Raw genomic sequence first — 19,687 nt, 5'->3', positions numbered from 1 at the left:
GAACTTTTACATTTGATTTTCTTACCTTAATAAACATTGCCATAAGTACTTTATGGTTCCTGTCGCTAGTTTAAAGCCTTGCATCAATCACCATGATATGCGTTTTGTGAAAATATGGTCCAATTTATGTTATATTTGATGTTAAAGCAGGGTATGCTGTAGGAGGGGCTTGTGATGGTTCTTCTTCGTGTGCTTTATTTAGCAAGCTCAACCCCACATTCTCCCAAGTATTGCTGCGGTTGCATGTGACCGGTGGCAGCCAATAGCATTCGAGACGGTACCATTTCTACCAATGAACGTTGATTTCTAGAATGATGACGGGATCCCAGAGGTGAAATGGTCCTTTAATGACATTAGTTCAAAAGGAGTGGTATTCCCCTTTATTAATGACCAGCTGACTAACTACACTGACAAACCAGCAAGACCAGCCTTACCAGTTTAAGACCCAACCCGTTCTCACCCCCCCTGCGATGATGACGGGATGACGGGATTGTATGGATGTACAAGGGACAAAAAAGCGTCATTTTCGCAGCATAGAAACCAATGGCTTAACACCGTATTTTTTGACAGTCTGTGACAACAGCAAACACTTTTAAAGTGAGTAGGAAGTGCCTTTTTGGTGGCACAAGAGATGAGAACATGGGACCATCAAATCAGCAGACTTTATTCTCAAGGAAGCATGAGCATACTAAAAAGGTTTCATGGCAGTCCACACATTCGATTTAGAGATATTCTGTGTGCAATTGTACATTTGTGTCAACAGAAAGCATTTGTTTGAGCTACTAGTGACTTTCTGCCATGCATTGTCTATGGTTCAAACACCCTGGGTTAGTGTCAAAGAGTTATTGAGCAAGACACTGAACCTCTAACTGCTCACTATGAGCAGGTTGGAGTCTTGTATGGTTTCCTCTGCCAAATGTATTGTAAAATGATATTAATCGGCTATAGCCCAAAATGGACTGTTACTAGAATTCATTCTGTGTGTGTGTGTGTGTGTGTGTGTGTGTGTGTGTGTGTGTGTGTGTGTGTGTGTGTGTGTGTGTGTGTGTGTGTGTGTGTGTGTGTGTGTGTGTGTATGTGCGTATACTGTATAGGCGGGAACAGTAGACAAAAATAGCCGATCCCATTGTGACGCGCTGTGAGCTTGTAGATCGGCCACTTTTGGCGAAGGGGGAAAAGAAGTGGTCCAAGTCCAGACAGACAGAGCCAGCTCAGCTCCAGTTTAATTAAGTCTTCTAGAGGGTTTAGAACGGTGGTTTCAAGCCAGGTTTTGTGTGTGTGGACCGGAAGAAACTCACCTGTAAATGAGGAAACTGGAGATTCCAAAGATGATGAGCGCCAAGCCTGATCCCAGAGCCACGATTCCCAGGAGAGGCAGCTGACCTGGAGGACAAAACAGGAAATTACATTATGTCCACAATCCTTCCTTTTTTATTATTATAAAAAATATGTATGTATGTATGTGTTTATACGTGTATGCATGTATGCATGTATGTATTTACGGTATGTACGTACGTATGTACGTACGCACGCCGCACGCACGCACGCACGCACGCACGCACGCACGCACGCACGCACGCACATTTTTGTTGGGAAAAAATGGTTTTCATCCAGGGGGTTCCACGTAGTCAACAGCTAGATGATAAAAGTACTTAAGTCCTCCAGTAAATGTACTTAGTTACTGTCCACCACTGCACATGTCTAAGAGATCCTTCTGTCTCTGTTGCCAGTATCAGTGTGATTTCTTAAATTGTGGCCACTTGCAGGCAGCTCAAAAAACATTCACCACCACACACTTTGCTTGTGTTCCAGGGGTCCCCATATATGGGTAACTGGTCCAATATACATCACCGGCCAGATGGCCAAGACCTCGCTTTTCGCCCCATAGACCGTTAAAAAGCGCACACGGACAGACGGACAGACACGGACATGATGTGCCGTTTCTCATAGTAAAGTAAATTAACCATTATAACTATAACTATTTTATATGCTGTAATTCAAACCACAAATCTAAGCCCAGAGACTGGAAGAATTTTTGACCGTGGTTCGTTGCCTTCTCTGACGCTGGATTAAGACAGCTGCAGTTGATTCAGAGCGCTGCAGCTCAAGTCCTTAGAACCACTTAAACCCCAGCATCCGTATTGTGGGAAAAGCTTTAGCTGAAAATAGCGTAGAGCCCTGAGGAACTCCGCTCAACCATCTACCGCACCGCTTCCCAAACAGGGGCCCATGACCCCACATTTCCTTAAATACATTTTCAAAAAGTTTAAGAAATAATGAAAATAGCAGATCTACAAGCTCACATTCAACTGCAAAAATACGCTCTGTTCCCACTAATAAGCACTGGCAGAATCCACCCTCAAAGGTAGAATAATACTTCGGTGTGACCGTACACTAATACTGTAATACTGTACATTCAACTCTTTCAGATTCTGGTTTCATTCCCCGTCTTCCTGGCCCGCCTGACTGTGAAGCACGCGACGACGCGCACAACTCATAACTCACGAGATGATTTGCAGATGGCGTCCGATTGCGGAAAAGGGTGAGATTTATTGTCCTCCTACTCGTTATCTCCCATTCCAAAGCATGCAATTGCAATGGTATTCTGAATTTGGCATAGCCCTGCGCATACTAATTTGATCGTCTGTTTCATTTCGTCCCTGCAATTCTATTTTATTGTGAATGTGACAGTTTTTATCCGCGCACTGTGTCAAGTTAAGCACTTAGGAGCAATTAGGTTTTTAGTGGGGGAAGAAAACGCCGTGGTTGTTACACTATAACATTCATTATTGCTTATCGTGTTTAAATTGATTTACGAGACTGTAAATAATGAATGAAACATCAGTGTGCAGGGAGCGGCTTGATCTTCTGTTGAACCTCGTTTCACTTTAAACCAGTGTGAGAAATCTGACAACAGACTGAATCATCTCGTCCAAGTAGGATGAGCCAGCGTTTTCTCAAACTGTTTTATTTCTATTTCAAGGACCCCCAGTTTGGTATGCATTATAGGCTCCCCGACCCCCATAACTCTGAGATTTGGTTCCATTTTACACTCTCATAGTTACAAACCCATAACATTACGGTATGAAAAAATGTCCATATTACCAATGGAAAGGTTATCAAACGTATTAAGAAGAGGCACTCTTGATGATTTTGCAAGAGACTGCAGGTCACCAATTGCATTGACTCATTTGTATGGGAGTGACAAATATATGAGAATGTGTACAGTCTGTCAGAATATAGAGCTTTAACGAACAAAAAAAAAGTATTGTTTTAACCGTACTTTTGAACCTAGCATATATATATTGTGTGGGAAAAAACATAGTCAGTTTCTTCTGTGTATTTCTCACACGAAATGGGTTAAGTGTACGCCCCATGATGTGAATGATCTTTGATGAAAGAAAAAAACCTTTAAGAGAAACAAGCTTGTTGCAGGACGTTTTCTAGACAAGGTGACTTGTAAACTACTCCCACACCCCCCCACTCCCACACACACACACACACACACACACACACACACACACACACACACACACACACACACACACACACACACACACACACACACACACACACACACACACACCGTTCACTGACGAACACATGAGGTCTGTGGCGGTTATGTATTAGTTAGTTCCCTGGCTCTCAATGGCGTAATTGTTCCCAGATGACTTCACTAAGTTAAAGTGTTGTGTATAAGAGGCACAGAGAAGCGTCCGCTCGGGCGGCGCAGTGGTAAAGTCCCTGCCCACCGCCACGGAGGTTGTGGGTTCGAATCCACCGTGGCGCACCGGCTTTGTCGGGCGTCTACACAACACAAACACAATAGGGACTTTAAGCTCCGATGGCTACGGCAACCGGAAATGGATCAGCGCTCTATAGATAAAACTGCTCGCTGTCGCAGCTGTCCCTACAACGGCAGAAGCACCCTTTCTACGTAGTGGCTACAACGTCTGCTGTATAGACGCGTTGCCTTGGGAACCAAAGAGTTCAGTAAAAGTGGTGGGAACCTGTTGCCGACGGCTGTTAGCTTAACGATTTTGATTGCGTCAAAGCAGCCGTACTCCACAAAGCGTTGCCGTCCTGAATATCGTCTGAGCTTAAACTCCCTAGTTTGTTTTTAGGGGGAGGGAAGCCGGGCGGGGAGGGTGATAACGATCATTGCATGTACACCTACGGGCTGGCTGGGGGGGAGTGTTGGGCGGGAGGAGTAGGAGGAAGGCTCTACGTCCTCCCGGTGGGGAACCACATGAGTCAGTAGGATACGACAGCAGTGACAACACAGAAATGTGTGTGGGGAGGAGTCAATTCACCCGTTGTCAGCTTTTCTTTCTGGCAGGCTCTTTCTGCCTTGTCCCGCCCTGGTTCTGCCTTTTTTGGAGCTGTGTGGAACACAAGCTCCCTATACGTGGCCGTGTGTGTCTGTGGGTGGGTGGGTCTGTCTGTCTGTCTGTCTGTATGTAGCCTCTGGTGTAGCCTGACTACCCTGGGTGACCAGAGAGGTGCTGTTGAGTCTAGCCTGCCCTGAGCATCAACTGCAATACACACACACACACACACACACACACACACACACACACACACACACACACACACACACACACACACACCCCACCCCACACACACAGGCACCCCCCCCCCCCCCCCCCACACACACACACACAGGCACCCCTCCCCCCCTCCCCCCCCACGACCACCGCTCAGTTCACACACACACACACACACACACACACACACACACACACACACACACACACACACACACACACACACACACACACACACACACAGCTCCACTTCGAACAGAGGTTCGATTTTTATGTTGAATTTGCTAAAACATCATTTTTGCCCAGTCACTATACTGCACGTGAGGGGCTCCTTTTTACTGAAACCAAGTTTAAAATGAGAATTGAATACACAGAATAACAATAAGAAGCAACTGAATTTCAATGGTAGAGGATAGAGAGAAAGGACCTTTGTCCCACCAAGACACAGCAACCAATGGGTGCGAAGAGGGACGGGACAACGGGCGGGACTTGACAAAGGGTGAATTGGCATGACGGTTAAATTGGGGAGAAAAAGGGCAAAAAACTAAGACCAGGGTTCCCACACATTTTTACCAATTCATTTCCAAACCTTTTCCAGAATATTTAACCCAATTTCCAGGACTATATAACAATAATTCAGCTCAATAACAGGTCGCCTACTCCTATGCGCAATGCCAAAAGACAGGTAGTGTATGCCAGTGGTTCTCGACCTTTTCAGGCCGTGGCCCCCGAAATAATCATATTTTAACTGGGGACCCCCACCCTGACGAGCACTAAGAGTTGAGGAATTTTGTATAACACAGTTCTATTGTGAAAATAGCAGATCTACATGCTCACAACGCCTCGCAAAGCGAGGCGTTGTGAGCATGTAGATCGGCTAATTTCACAATTTCTGCCTCTAATATTTGACAATTTGGCCAATGTTTAATTTGTCATTTCAGAGGTATTAACAAAATCAATAACCAAAAAAACAATGCATAGCTATTTTTTTCCAGGACCTTCCAGGACCCTTGATAAATTCCAAAACTTTTCCAGTACTGGAAAAATATTTTTCTAATTTCAAAATATTTCCAGGAATTTCATGACCGTGGGAACCCTGTAAGACACAGAAACAGAAGGTGTACCGTCGTTGCAGGAGGGGTCGTCGCTGGAGAAGAGACAAGGCGGGTTGTCCAGGGGTGGATGTCCACTGCTCCACTGGATCTTCTCCGTCTGGGACCACATGATCTCCTTGTTGGTACCGTTCCAGTAGGCAATGAGCTGCACGCACATGCACACGCACACACACACACACACACACACACACACACACACACACACACACACACACACACACACACACACACACACACACACACACACACACACACACACACACGGTTCTCGTGAGAAGCTGTTATCGATACACATCCAGGTTCAGAGAGCATTGGCCTACAGTATACTATGTATCTTTATTAGTAATTAGTTTAAAGAGGTGGTGCCATAGTTTTGTACTTTTCCTGTCTTGTATGTGTCTATGGAGTTAACATTATTCTAATAGACCCACAGGTGTGGTTATAATATGCAAATATGTCTTCCCTGTGTATTTTTGATTACTTCCTGAAAGTTAAAAGCCTCCGAGTCAAAAGACCTAACTGAAAAACACTGATATAATGACAACATAATATCATCCCCAGATTCCCCTCCCCTTTTTACCATTCAACAACACTGTGGGTGTGGCTAACTTCAGCTGGGTCACCACCACCCACCTGAAAACCTGGCATACTTAATGAGCAAGTGGGTGTGGCCACATAAAAACACACTTTTAATGCTTTCTGTAGACTTTTTTGAAAAATATCTTCCTCCAAATATAATCATAATACACCTGATGATCATTTTATGGGGGGAAAAAATCATGGCATCCCATCTTTAACTGCCTGAATACTTGGCGCTTGACAGCTGTCTGTGTGTGCGTGTGTGCATGTGCGTGCGTGCGTGCGTGCGTGCGTGCGTGCGTGCGTGCGTGCGTGCGTGCGTGTGTGAGCTTGTATATCAGCTATTTTCACTTAGTTTGGGTCCCGGGCAAACATCTAATTTCTCTTTTGGGTCTTGAGCTAAAAGTTTTGGGAACCACTGCTCTAACAAGCTGCTGGAGTATTTATTATATTTACACTCAGAGGACCACACAGTCATTTTGGATCAGCTGTGAAATAAAACTCTTGAAGGGCAGAAGGCCTGTCTCCAGCCCATAGACCCCGCCCACTCTCTGAGCGGACTGTCTCTCTTGGTCTGGTGTTGTAATGTGAACCTTAAGTTTCCTCGGTACAAAAATGTATTATCCAATGAGAGTTGTAGGTGGGTCTAACGACAAGCCAATCAGCTTCAGTGGCCGTTCAAGCTGTGTGACGGAAGTGTAGCTGTTTACAGACTCAGCTGAACCAGTGTGGATTCGGAGGGAGAGGAGAGACTGGCTGATCGACCGCATCCAGCCTGATTCCTATGTTAATTTGCGCTGTTGACACTCGGTTTTTCATATTTGATATGTTAATAGTCCGTCTGAAACGGCGGTGTGGATGGTGTTTGATCGATACGAGACGTGAGCACTCTCGGTGTGTGCAGACAAACAAGCATGCACAGGCAGTCTCTGCAATCTTTTTTTTTTTTTTTTTAAAGATTTGTTTTTGGGCCTTTATTTGATAGGATAGTAGACTGACAGGAAATGGGGAGAGATGGGGAGTGACATGCGGCAAATGTCGTCCGGACCGGGATTTGAACGGGCGACGCCTGCAATGTATGGCTTTAGCCTTCTTTGGTTGCTGTAAAGCAGGGCTACTCAACTTGAGATGGCTCAGGGGGGGTCAGGGTACTAAAGTATCGTTAGATTTTCAATAGGAATTCAATTTAAAAAAAACATTTTTCTCTCAATTTTCTAATTTTCTAGCTCCCCATAAAATCAAATATTGGTTCATTTTTCCAATTTTCTAGCTTGCAAAAAAATCAGGAAAATGCTTCAATTTTTTAAATGTGTGATTCATATTTGTCATTATTTGATTTGGAACCGACAAAGGAAAAACATCTTTAAAAAAGGTATTTTTCATTTTTTTACCACATTACGAATATCAAAAAATGGACCAATTTTTTCAATTTTCTAGCTTGCAAAAAAATCTGGAAAATGCTTCAATTTTTTAAATGTGTGATTCGGCTTTGTCATTATTTGATTTGGAACCGACAAAGGAAAAACATCTTTAAAAAAGGTATTTTTGAATTTTTACCACATTACGAATATCAAAAGATTTACCAATTTTTCCAATTTTCTAGCTTGCAAAAAAATCAGGAAAATGCTTCAATTTTTTAAATGTGTGATTCGTATTTGTCATTATTTGATTTGGAACCGACAAAGGAAAAACATCTTGAAAAAGGTAATTCTTAATTTCTTACCCCATTACAACAATCAAAAAATGGGCCCATTTTTCCAATTTTCTAGCCCACAAAAAAATCAGGAAAATGCTTAAAATTTGCTCAATTTTTTGAATGTGTGATTCATATTTTGGCATTATTTGATTTGGAACCGACAAACAAAAAATAGGCCCATTATTCAATTTTCAAGTCCAGGAAACAAATAGTCATGATGAATGTCACGTGACCACGTGTCAAGTCACATGGTACACAACTTCAAAATAAAAGCTGTAGGCTAGTCTAACATCCAAGTAATAGGATCAACATGCAGGCAGGCAGGGGGTCCATGAGGGGTTTACAAGGGGGTCCATGGCTGGTTCCCAAAGTGTGGTTTGGGGACCCCCAGGGTTTCTATGGCTGGTTCACAACAGCCTGGTACACGTACAGCCATGGCTGGTTCCCAAAGTGTGGTTCGGGGACCTCTGGAGGTCCATGACGGATTTCCAAGGGGGTCCATGGCTGGTTCTCAAAGTGTGGTTCGGGGACCTCTGGGGGTCCCTGAGGGGTTTCCAAGGGGGTCCATGGCTGGTTAGCAATAAGTGTAATAGTGTACATGGTTGCTATGGTAAACAAGCTGGTTGCTAGGGTAAACAGTTGGTTGCTAGGGTAAAAAACATGGTTGCTATGGATGGTGTGAGTCATGCTGGCACCCTTCGCGGCAGGAGGAAGCTGGTGCAATCGACCCCTTGGCTTGTCGGGACCCGTGCCTACTAACGGGGTGGCAGGCTATCACCTCAGACTAGAACCCGTACGGGGTGGCCGACACCAGCCCATTGACAAGAGAGAGGCCTTGATGTTCCTTTACTCTTTGATGGGGTGGCCAGTTGACTAAGAGTTTCCGTTCGGGCCTTCTCGATATTGTATTGAGTTCCACGGGAAATCTGGGGGTGGCTGTTACAAAGACCCTCACTCACCTTCACGTCATTTAGCTAGTCGTTAGGTAGCCTAGTTACACGTTGAAGGTTGAATCTCCAGATATGGAGATAACCAACACATCCCTCCATATATGGAGATAACCGACGAATCTCACTAAGTCTGACCTCACAAGCCCCATATTTGGACACGTACAACATATAACTCCATATATAGAGACATAGCTGCTGACATCAGTATGGCATCACACTGCTGACATCAGTATGACATCACACCGTACACAAATGACCCTTATATAAGACCGGCATTATCTACCGACAGATTGTGGGAGTAAGATTAGGGAGTATTACTGGTAGTGTAATAGGTGAAATAGTGTAATAGCGAAAGAAGAAGAAGAAGTGCATTACTTGTAATATTGAAATAGCATAAATGTTATTGCGACCGTTAGGTCGCAGTTACTATCAAAACCTCGACCAGCTGTGAGTCCGTCCGTCCGTCCGTCCGTCCGTCCGTCAGTCTGTCTGTCACACGTCACACTTTTGCCCTGCTCATATCTCTGCAACCGTTGCCCCGATCCATGCCAAATTTTGCACATATACTACTTGCCTGCCAAACCACAACCTCCACCCATCAATTCACACATGACCCTCTTCTAGCGCCACCATGAGGCTGATTCTTGCAAAACACATTTTTGGACACTGCTCCTACAAATTTGGCCCTAAAATCACGCAAAGCGGTACACAGTATGTCTACACTGTCCAAGATAGCGCCACCATCAGGGCAATTTTTTCAAACGCATTTTTGGACTCTGCTTTTACATATTTTGCCGTAAAATCACGCTTTACGTGATTTTAGGGCAGAATTTGTAGGAGCAGTGTCCAAAAATGTGTTTTGCAAGAAGCGGCCTCATGGTGGCGCTAAAAGAGGGAGAAATGGGGTAGTGGTTTGGCAGCCGAAACCACTATGAGAAGGGCAAAAGTGTGACTGAAAGTCTGACTGACAGACTGACTGACAGACTGACAGCTGGTGGAGGTTTTGATAAGAATGCACTATTACACTATTTCACCTATTACACTACCAGTAAGACTCCCTAATCGGGAGATAAGCGACCGTTGGTCGCTTATCTCCACAAATAGGCCAAAAGTTTGTTTTACCAAAATCGTCCTGATGGTGGCGTTAGATGGGACAGATCCATGTTGATGAGATGAGTGTAGACATACTGTGTACCGATTTGTGTGATTTTAGGGCAAAAATTGTAGGAGCAGTGTCCAAAAATGTGTTTTGCAAGAAGCGGCCTCATGGTGGCGCTAGAAGAGGGTCATATGAGAAATGAGAGGTGGGGTCTCCGCGCCGCCGAGGCGGACGAATAGGTACCGGCCCCAGCTCTCCCGGTCGCTCCTAGCCCGAGTTTAGGCATTTTATGTGAGCTGCAGTGGAGGGGGTCCTCCACTGGGGGCACCACCACTTTTGCATCCGTTCTGGAGCACCAGGAGTCGGTGGTCCCCGGGAATTCCCCGTGAGCAGCTCCGTTGGGGTGGTCTTTTTTGCACATTTGGTCATTTTTTACACCTGGGGGTCCCCCAGGGACCTGGGGGTCCCTGGAGCTCCGGGGGTCCTTCGAGGTTGTAGTTTGGCAGGCAAGGAGTTTTTATGTAAATTTTGGCATGGATCAGGGCAACGGTGGCGGAGATATGAGTAGGGGGAAAGTGTGACGTGTGACGAGTGACGTGACGGAGGGAAGGACAGGCTGACGGCTGGTGGAGGTTTGGATAGTATGAGAGTGTAAAAGTAACCTGCTAACCAGCCATGGACCCCCTTGGAAACCCCTCAGGGACCCCCAGAGGTCCCCAAACCACACTTTGAGAACCAGCCATGGACCCCCTTGGAAATCCGTCATGGACCTCCAGAGGTCCCCGAACCACACTTTGGGAACCAGCCATGGCTGTACGTGTACCAGGCTGTTGTGAACCAGCCATAGAAACCCTGGGGGTCCCCAAACCACACTTTGGGAACCAGCCATGGACCCCCTTGTAAACCCCTCATGGACCCCCTGCCTGCCTGCATGTTGATCCTATTACTTGGATGTTAGACTAGCATACAGCTTTTATTTTGAAGTTGTGTACCATGTGACTTGACACGTGGTCACGTGACATTCATGATGACGATTTGTTTCCTGGACTTGAAAATTGAATAATGGGCCTATTTTTTGTTTGTCGGTTCCAAATCAAATAATGCCAAAATATGAATCACACATTCAAAAAATTGAGCAAATTTTAAGCATTTTCCTGATTTTTTTGTGGGCTAGAAAATTGGAAAAATGGGCCCATTTTTTGATTGTTGTAATGGGGTAAGAAATTAAGAATTACCTTTTTCAAGATGTTTTTCCTTTGTCGGTTCCAAATCAAATAATGACAAATACGAATCACACATTTAAAAAATTGAAGCATTTTCCTGATTTTTTTGCAAGCTAGAAAATTGGAAAAATTGGTAAATGTTTTGATATTCGTAATGTGGTAAAAAATTCAAAAATACCTTTTTTAAAGATGTTTTTCCTTTGTCGGTTCCAAATCAAATAATGACAAAGCCGAATCACACATTTAAAAAATTGAAGCATTTTCCAGATTTTTTTGCAAGCTAGAAAATTGGAAAAATTGGTCCATTTTTTGATATTCGTAATGTGGTAAAAAAATGAAAAATACCTTTTTTAAAGATGTTTTTCCTTTGTCGGTTCCAAATCAAATAATGACAAATATGAATCACACATTTAAAAAATTGAAGCATTTTCCTGATTTTTTTGCAAGCTAGAAAATTGGAAAAATGAACCAATATTTGATTTTATGGGGAGCTAGAAAATTAGAAAATTGAGAGATTTTTTAAAATTGAATTCCTATTGAAAATCTAACGATACTTTAGTACCCTGACCCAGGGGCCACTCAGCAAAATACCAAAAGTCCAAAGGGCCGCAAGCTAAAAATGACGGTCCTATTTTGGACGTTTACATTGATTTTGTACAGTACACAGTCTAATAATTAAGGAAACGCACAGAAAACAGCCACATTTCCATAAGCCAGGCCAAACCTCATTGAACCAAAAGATTGTCATGGATGGAATGATGAAATTGATGACATTTGAATTTTTTATCAAATTAGGCTTTATTCACAAAATGTGAAGTGAAAATGAACAGTTCTGGTTCAACCCTCTGGGTATGCAAGGCTAGTGAACTTTGGCAATGTAAAGGTATGTTTTCCCATGCCACTAACACTCCTTTTCATTAATAGGACAGATTTAAAATAAACATTTATACTTATTCAATCACTCAAACCCCAGCATCCCTATTCTTGGGGGACATTCACCAAAAATAGCCGATCTACAAGCTCACCACAAGATGCATTGTGAGCTTGTAGATCGGCTATTTTTGGTGAAGAGAGTTATTGTATGGAAAAATAACTCAAGTACAGTTCAACTCCCCCACAGATGCACTGTACTTGTAAAACAGTTTGATGCTTTGAGCTTTGTAAAACACAACAGCTCGTTGGAGGAGATTTGTGTTAATAAGCATAGTTCCTTGGCTGCAGCGCGATCTGTTGGAATGCTTGCACTGTCGGTGCCATAGAGTTATAGTCGGAGCTGACTGGCGGAGTCGCGGAGGGAGAGACAAGCAGCGGAGACAAGGGCTAGGTCTTCATTAGCCTGAAACATGACGATCGCGGGATTCGCGGCCGTTCATATCGCACGACCGTCATGCGTCTCCGCTCCAGTGAGCCCGACTGTGGTTGTCTGCTGCAAAATCTCCGCATATTTGTCTGTCTGACTGTCTCGTTGTACTGTAGCTCTAGTGTAGCCGCCTGCATCTCTGCACTGCTACTGCAGTCGCTTCCTGACTCCTACGGAGTGCACCGAGGGTCAAACATCACCGCGTTTTGCGTTTCGCGTTAACTTTGACAGGCTTAGAAAAATCATATTTTTTTTGGCATGATCATGACGGGCCGCACAGACATGCGGAAAGGGCCGCATGCGGCCCGCGGGCCGCGGGTTGAGTAGCACTGCTGTAAAGTATGTACAGTACATGATCACTCTCTGAAGTCTGAACACAGTGCTGTGCGGACTCTCCCGCACGCAGAAACAGGCAGAGGAGACTGTCTGAGTGACTGGCTGAAATTAGGCTACAGATGTGTTGCTTGTATCTTCATGTTGTCTTTTCTTTCTTTTTCTTGTGAATTAACCGACTTCATCGTACAACAGCGTCACGGTTCTTTCTTCCCCTGTTTTCACCATTTTGGACATACAAGTTTTCCACCCGACAGTGATAGCGATATAATAACTGTCTGGTTCAGGAGGAGAAGGGGGTGCAGACCGAAGCGCTCTAAAAGGGCTGATATCGTGTTGTGTGTTCCTACAACGCAACGCAAACTGTCCATTTCAGAGCTCATTCAGTCATGTTTCCAGTCATAAAACCTGTTTCCAGTGCGTTCAGGAATTTACTTTAAATAACATTATCTTTAAAAAAAAAAGTAGACAGTGGGAAGACTTGGGGGGAAAAAGGGAAATTGTCCAAACACGATACATTCGACATTCTTTTTGTACTAGTAGTAGATATCACTTTCAAATGGGTGGGTTTCTTATTTTGGAAAAAGAAAACCCATCTGTTGCTGATCATAAGAGAACCCACTTCTATCGCCCTAGGATTCTAAGTGACTATGGCCTTGTGTCTTTGATTTGAATCCCGCAATTAGCTTAACCACTTAAACCCCAGCATCCGTATTGTGGGGGATAGCTTTTGCAGGAAAATAGCATATCGACAATCACACAACGCATCGTAAGCTTGTCAATCTGCTATGTTCAGCAAATGCTTTCTCCCTCAATAACACAAAACAGAGAAATACACTAGCATGCAGCCCTGGGGGACTCCGCGCAACCATAGCAGGGTTTAAGTGGGTTAAGACATTTCCAACCAGGTCACCGGACACTCTCTTGTCAATCAGCCTATACGAATCAACCAATTAGAAGCTGGGGAGACATTAGACCAGGAAGTGACTGGCAGTCCCAGAGGAGCGCTGCTATGAAATTCTAACTCATGTTAAATGTAGCTAACCCACTTCTTCTTCTTCTTGAGCCCTTAGAGGAAAACACTAGGCCAGTCCTAGAACGCAAAAGATACACAAATATTCTCATCCGACTGTGAGGGAAATGTGAGGTTTTTATGCATCTTATCATTAGAAGAGTCAGGACATTGGAATATCTCTTAAATAATAATATATATATTTTTTTTCCCATCGTACATTTGGCTTTTAATTGCACTGATGGCTCCACACACAAGATAAAACTCCCCATAACTCCCTATCGTAGTTTTCGGGGGTGGAAACCTTTTATGTCCAAAAGTGTTACTTCAGGAAATGGAAAAAAAAGATTCGAAAAATGATTAGATTAGATCCAACAGATCAAATGTAGTTATTATTTAGTCGCAAGCTACTTTTGATTTGGTCTATATTTATGAAAACCCACACTTTCACCACTTTAATTTTCAATGTTTTTCTTCGATTGTCAATCTACAAGCTCATAATGCGTTGTGGATCAGCTATTTTGTGAGCTTGTAGGTCGCTGTTTTTGTGCTTAAGGCGAAGTAGGGCATTACTGTACATTTAAGGAACAAATATGAAAGGATGGAGATACGAGGTTTCTGCCCGACAACAACGCTATGCTGTGAGGAATCTCGAGGAAATGCTTGTTATCGTAATTACAAAAGTGGAGGCATATGGAATGAATTAGTCTACTGCAGGGAAAGGCATCGTTCTTCTTGGTCATCATTAATATTTCCTATCACAGAGTTTACCCAGCGAGACAAAAAGAATCATGAATACTCTAAATCAACCGCATGGCAGCGGAGAATCATAACCACAAAAGGTGTGTGCGTGTGTGTGCAAATGGTGTTGCGCGGAGGCAGACAAACAATGTTTAGGCCAGTCCTTCATATTGATATGGTATCAGGATTGGTTTTCAAAGCAGCAGCGGACATACATGTAGGTTTGTCAGCGCTGCTTTTCCGCCGCTGTTTAAACCTATACGTTCAATATAGATTTCCCCGGATTACCTCGTCTGGTGATGCCAGATTACACAAAGCATTTCAAATGCCTTATTTGCTTACTAACGCGGTCTATCACCCAAAATAAATGCAACGCAGCTCATTTCAACCACCGGAACAATAAATCCTCCGGCGCATGACAATCTGGGATCCCTTAAAGATCCGTTCAGTGTCGTAGGCAGTGTGGTTGTCTCGCTCCGGCTGCCAATATTCTTTCGCTGAGTAATAAGCGCAGCCACCGCAAGGCTAATTCTTCATCAATACGCGGATTGAGGACGTCTTCATCAACAGCTTTGTTGACAAGGTCATACACAGATCATATGTAAATTGACCTCCATGGCGCGGCCAGGCGGTTTGGAGGTTTCCGCCCACCGAGACGTCTGGTGACATCTAAATTCGACGCAGGGTCTGCCGGCGATTCCAAACCCTGTTGGAGGCCATGAGGATATTTGTCATGGTTTGGGGGGTTTTGAGGGTCTTTCTGGACATTTTTGGAGTGAATATGTTTTGGGTTGTTTTTTCCCTCAGCCTGTTAGTGCTGAGGCCGGGTTTTTTTCCCGGGCATGGTAAAGTGGGCCTCCAAAATATTTGGCCAAATGCAAAGTTTGTAATGCTAATGTAATGTCTATTTCAAATATAACTGAATTAAGTAAAATAAAAATGGTCATGGTGTTTTTTTTCTGCGTGTAAACACAAGGGAGGGAGCGCACGCCTAGGTTGATCAGCTGCCGACCACCACAGATAATAATGTTTGACAAGAATGACAATTGATTGAATGATCATTAAAATACAGGTAACAAATGTGTTAGTGGTTCCTAAAGCTTTTTTAGCTCAAGACCCAAAGCAGTATTTAGACGTTTAGATCAGTGGTTCTAAAAGTGGATTCCAGGGACTCTGTGGGTTCCTTTAGGGGGGGTCTAAATTGACCCATACAAGTTTGTAACTCTGACAGTGTACACATGGAACCAAATGAACACTAATGGGTTCATTTGGTTCCATTTGTACACTGTCGGAGTTAAGGGGAGACCTTGAAAACTGAACGTTTGAGAAACACTGGTTTCAAAAATAGAAGATCTACAAGCTCACAGCGCGAGCTTGCAATGCGAGAGTAGTAAAGTAACAGACTAGTCACAGTAAAGTACATGAGGCTTAATAATGTCCACCTACCCCGTATTCTCCTGTCTTGTGGTCGGTCATTGCCCACACGTTGATGTCTATGTCCCTGGCATTCTTGTGGTCCGTTGTAACGAGGCCTGTAACTCCTGAACACATAGACAACACGTGTGTTATGGGTGCTCCATTAACCTACTGTACACACAAACAAAAACTATTGGTGTAATAACTTGAAGGAACAAGGTAATGACATTTCCCAAATACAGGTTCATTGTACACTCTCAGAGCAGAGGTGTCATTTCATACAAAACTAGAGGGTGGCAAAAAATAAATACTGACAACTTGAGGCCAGTGTTCATTTTGACAGCAAATTCTGATTTAGTCTTATAACACACTATTTAGTTTCCTATTTAGTCATCTGAAATAGTTTAGTCTTTTAGTCTTAGTCTTGGTCAACAAGATAACAGGCAAATGTATGATTTAGACCAGTGGTCTTCACAACGCACATTGTAGATCGGCTATTTTCTGCAAAAAGGTTTGGTGTAGAGGGGGAAAAGAGCAGACTAAGTACAGAGTGAAAGGTCAAGTTTATTAAGTATTGACGGTTCAAGTGGTTAAATATCTGAAAACACAAATTGACATGAATCCAAAATACACAGATGATCGTGCTGTCAAACAATGAAACTATATGGAATCTATGAAATGGTTGTGGGGTCCCTGCTTTATCTCTCTCTCAACTAAGGGCTGGGTCCTTGGCCTGAAAACGTTGAAGACCCCTGATTTAGACAGGATATTTAGATGTATGTGAAGTGGTAGTGATAGCCAGGCCCACTGGGAGAGAGAGATACAACGCTATTCAACGCTAACACTGGGTTCATGTATGGTGCGTGCTTCATCAACACCCATTATATGAGCATTCACTGTTTACAACTGTAGAGTATGGAACTACCCGTCGATCGCACAATGGCAACTAAATTACTTCTGCATTCTTCTTGTTCTTGTTTTGAACTCTGAGCACACCTATACAAAATCCAGATCAATCTTAAGTTGTTCTTTTGGAAATAAACCGATGAATACTGAAAATGATACGAATATTCTCTTTACAAAAGGAGTCTATTGGACAGCCGTAACTTTCCTCCCTCAATAGCTCTGGCGGAACCGTACTGCCCCTCATAAAGTGGACCAGAAGAGGACCAGAATGCAGCTATCTACCCAAATAGCCCCCCAATAAACACAGAGGGAGCTCGCCTGTGTCAACACAGGTCACAGGCTGCATGATGGGAGAACACAAAGCAGTTTCTTACATGAAGAAGAACAGAACCATAGCTCATGTGCTCCAAACAGACGTTTATTGTTGTTGTAGTCGGGTCAAAATGACCTGACAAAGGGCCCAGGCTCTCCATTAATGTTGTGAGCTTGTATATCGTCGTTGTCGGGTGGAAACCTTGTATGTCCAAAACCGTTTGTTTAGTATTTATCATTTTAGAAAGGATTTAAACTAGTGAAAACAGCCGATCTACAAGCACACAACGCCTCGCACTGCGAGGCGTTGTGTGCTTGTAGATCTGCTGTTTTCACTACTTTTGTGCGACAGCCTTGTATGACGAAGCAGGGCTTTGCTTTGCAAATAAAATTGGAGATACGAGGTTTCTGCCCGACAGTGACGATATGAAATCCTGATCCTAAGAGTTTTCTGAAAAACTACTTTCCTGGTTTTAATCAACCGGTTTAATCATCAGGTTAAATGAGAGTGCCTTTAGTGGGAGAAATATGTAACAAAAATAGTGTTTATTATAGTGTGTTCACTTCCGGCAGAAAGCGTGAAAATTTGCACTTAGGAGCAAAAAAAAAAAAAGAAATAGACTAAAATAGTCTATTTTTTTTTTTTTTGGACGAAATTGTCAATATAATTAGTCTTAGTTTTAGTCATCACCATATCTTAGTTTTTATTTAGTTTTCGTCAGTGAAAAAAGGTAGTTGACAGACATTTTTCATCATAGTTTTAATCGACGAAATCAACACTGATGAAGTATAAGGTTTAAGGTTCCAACCAGGGCTTACCCCAAAATCTCTGGTTCTGCATCCTGGTTGTGATGTTGATGCCATCATTCTGGGTACCGCCCTCAGCTAACGTTTCCTCCAGCGCCTTGGCGTACATCACAAATCCATCATAGAAGCTGCCAGCGATGTAATCCATCTGAAAGGAGGATGGCAGAAGCATTATACGTTATACAATTTTCCATTACAATTTAGGCCTAAAGCAGACGCTTACCATTTAAGCCTAAAGCTTACACTTTCTTATCCAGAGCGACTTACAACACAAAAAAACACAAAATAATCTCCACAAAAAGAATGCAGAGAGAATCGTGTAGTGCCTCAAACAAACTATGATACCAGGTAAACACTGAACCAAGCATCTACCTGAATGACATTCTCCATGATCGAGAAAAACTGATATGAGAGCGAGAAGAGAAGATATGTCTGTATATGTTGCACAATCATCAATTGTATCCATGCATTTTAACAACGTTTTAAAAAAGGCAAAATTTAGAATAACAAAACTATATTGGTTGCAAAAAAAAAGAAAAAAAAAATCCTTTCTGTTTTTTCATGAATTAATACCACTACTAGTCCTTGCCCGTTCGAACATAATATGTGCTACGAATTATGTGCAGTTTGGGATATGGGGTGTGCACATTATATGAGGGATTGAATGTACTGTATGTAGGAGTCTCAGAAGTAATGTTGGAGAACCCAGACGTATCAGTGATGTCAGTCATCTCCAAATTTGGGCACTGTTTCAGCATGCAGCTGTTACCATGGCGGGGACGCAAGCGCAGTATAGGCGGCGGTATCAGTGATGTCTGTTATCTCCAAATTTGGGCACTAGTATCAGTGATGTCAGCATGCGTGTATATCAGACAGACATCGGACAGATGGACATTCGGTCATTTATTAGTAGGACATACTTGATACTTGATGACACTACAGTATAACACAGCAGTATTAAAAGTAACATAATATGTACAAGTTTGATACGTGGTGCGAATCGGCGTGTTTTGAGCTTGTGGATCCGCTACTTTTGCTATTTTGAATTTGAATCCAGAAAAGTAACAGTTTTGGACACGTGAGGTTTACACCCGACATAGACAATATTTAAAAAAGCATAAAACTGAGGTACATCTGTGGCCAACTGGCGGCATGCATACAAAGTCTGACGCTGATCGGTCCAGTGGCTTGCGAGATTAGCACCGGAGGCGGACACACAGACAGACAGACACTCTCTCTCTCTCTCTCTCGTACACTCACACCGTATTTTCTTTAATTTTATTTCCAGAGAAATAACTCTTCCCATAAACAGGGTTCCCACACATGTTTACCAATTCATTTCCAAAACTTTTCCAGAATATTTAACCCAATTTCCAGGACTATATAACAATAATTCGGCTCAATAACAGGTCACTTACAGGTAGTGTAGTGTTTTCAGGCCATAACCCCCGAAATAATCATGTTTACTGGGGCCCTGACGAGCACTAAGAGTTGAGGAATTTGTATAACACGGTTCTATTGTGAAAATAGCAGATCTACATGCATGTAGATCGGCTATTTTCACAATTTCTGTCTCTAATATTTGACAATT

General features: G+C 43.1%; 1 protein-coding gene across 1 annotated transcript in view; it reads right to left on the bottom strand.

Annotated features, from left to right (window-relative positions):
• npr2 (natriuretic peptide receptor 2) overlaps window positions 1-19,687 on the bottom strand; it is a gene marked incomplete at both ends in the record, with an annotated part of 86,948 nt that overhangs the window by 52,470 nt on the left and 14,791 nt on the right. Inside the window, 4 exons of the mRNA XM_080743369.1 lie at window positions 1,299-1,383; window positions 5,672-5,807; window positions 16,102-16,196; window positions 18,109-18,244. Coding sequence (XP_080599495.1) covers window positions 1,299-1,383; window positions 5,672-5,807; window positions 16,102-16,196; window positions 18,109-18,244 — 452 coding nt within the window. The remainder of the gene's footprint in view (window positions 1-1,298; window positions 1,384-5,671; window positions 5,808-16,101; window positions 16,197-18,108; window positions 18,245-19,687) is intronic.

Source organism: Nannobrachium achirus (assembly GCF_963921795.1).
Source record: "Nannobrachium achirus genome assembly, chromosome: 15".
Taxonomy (NCBI): domain Eukaryota; kingdom Metazoa; phylum Chordata; class Actinopteri; order Myctophiformes; family Myctophidae; genus Nannobrachium; species Nannobrachium achirus.
This window is presented reverse-complemented; position numbering and strand designations above follow the sequence as displayed.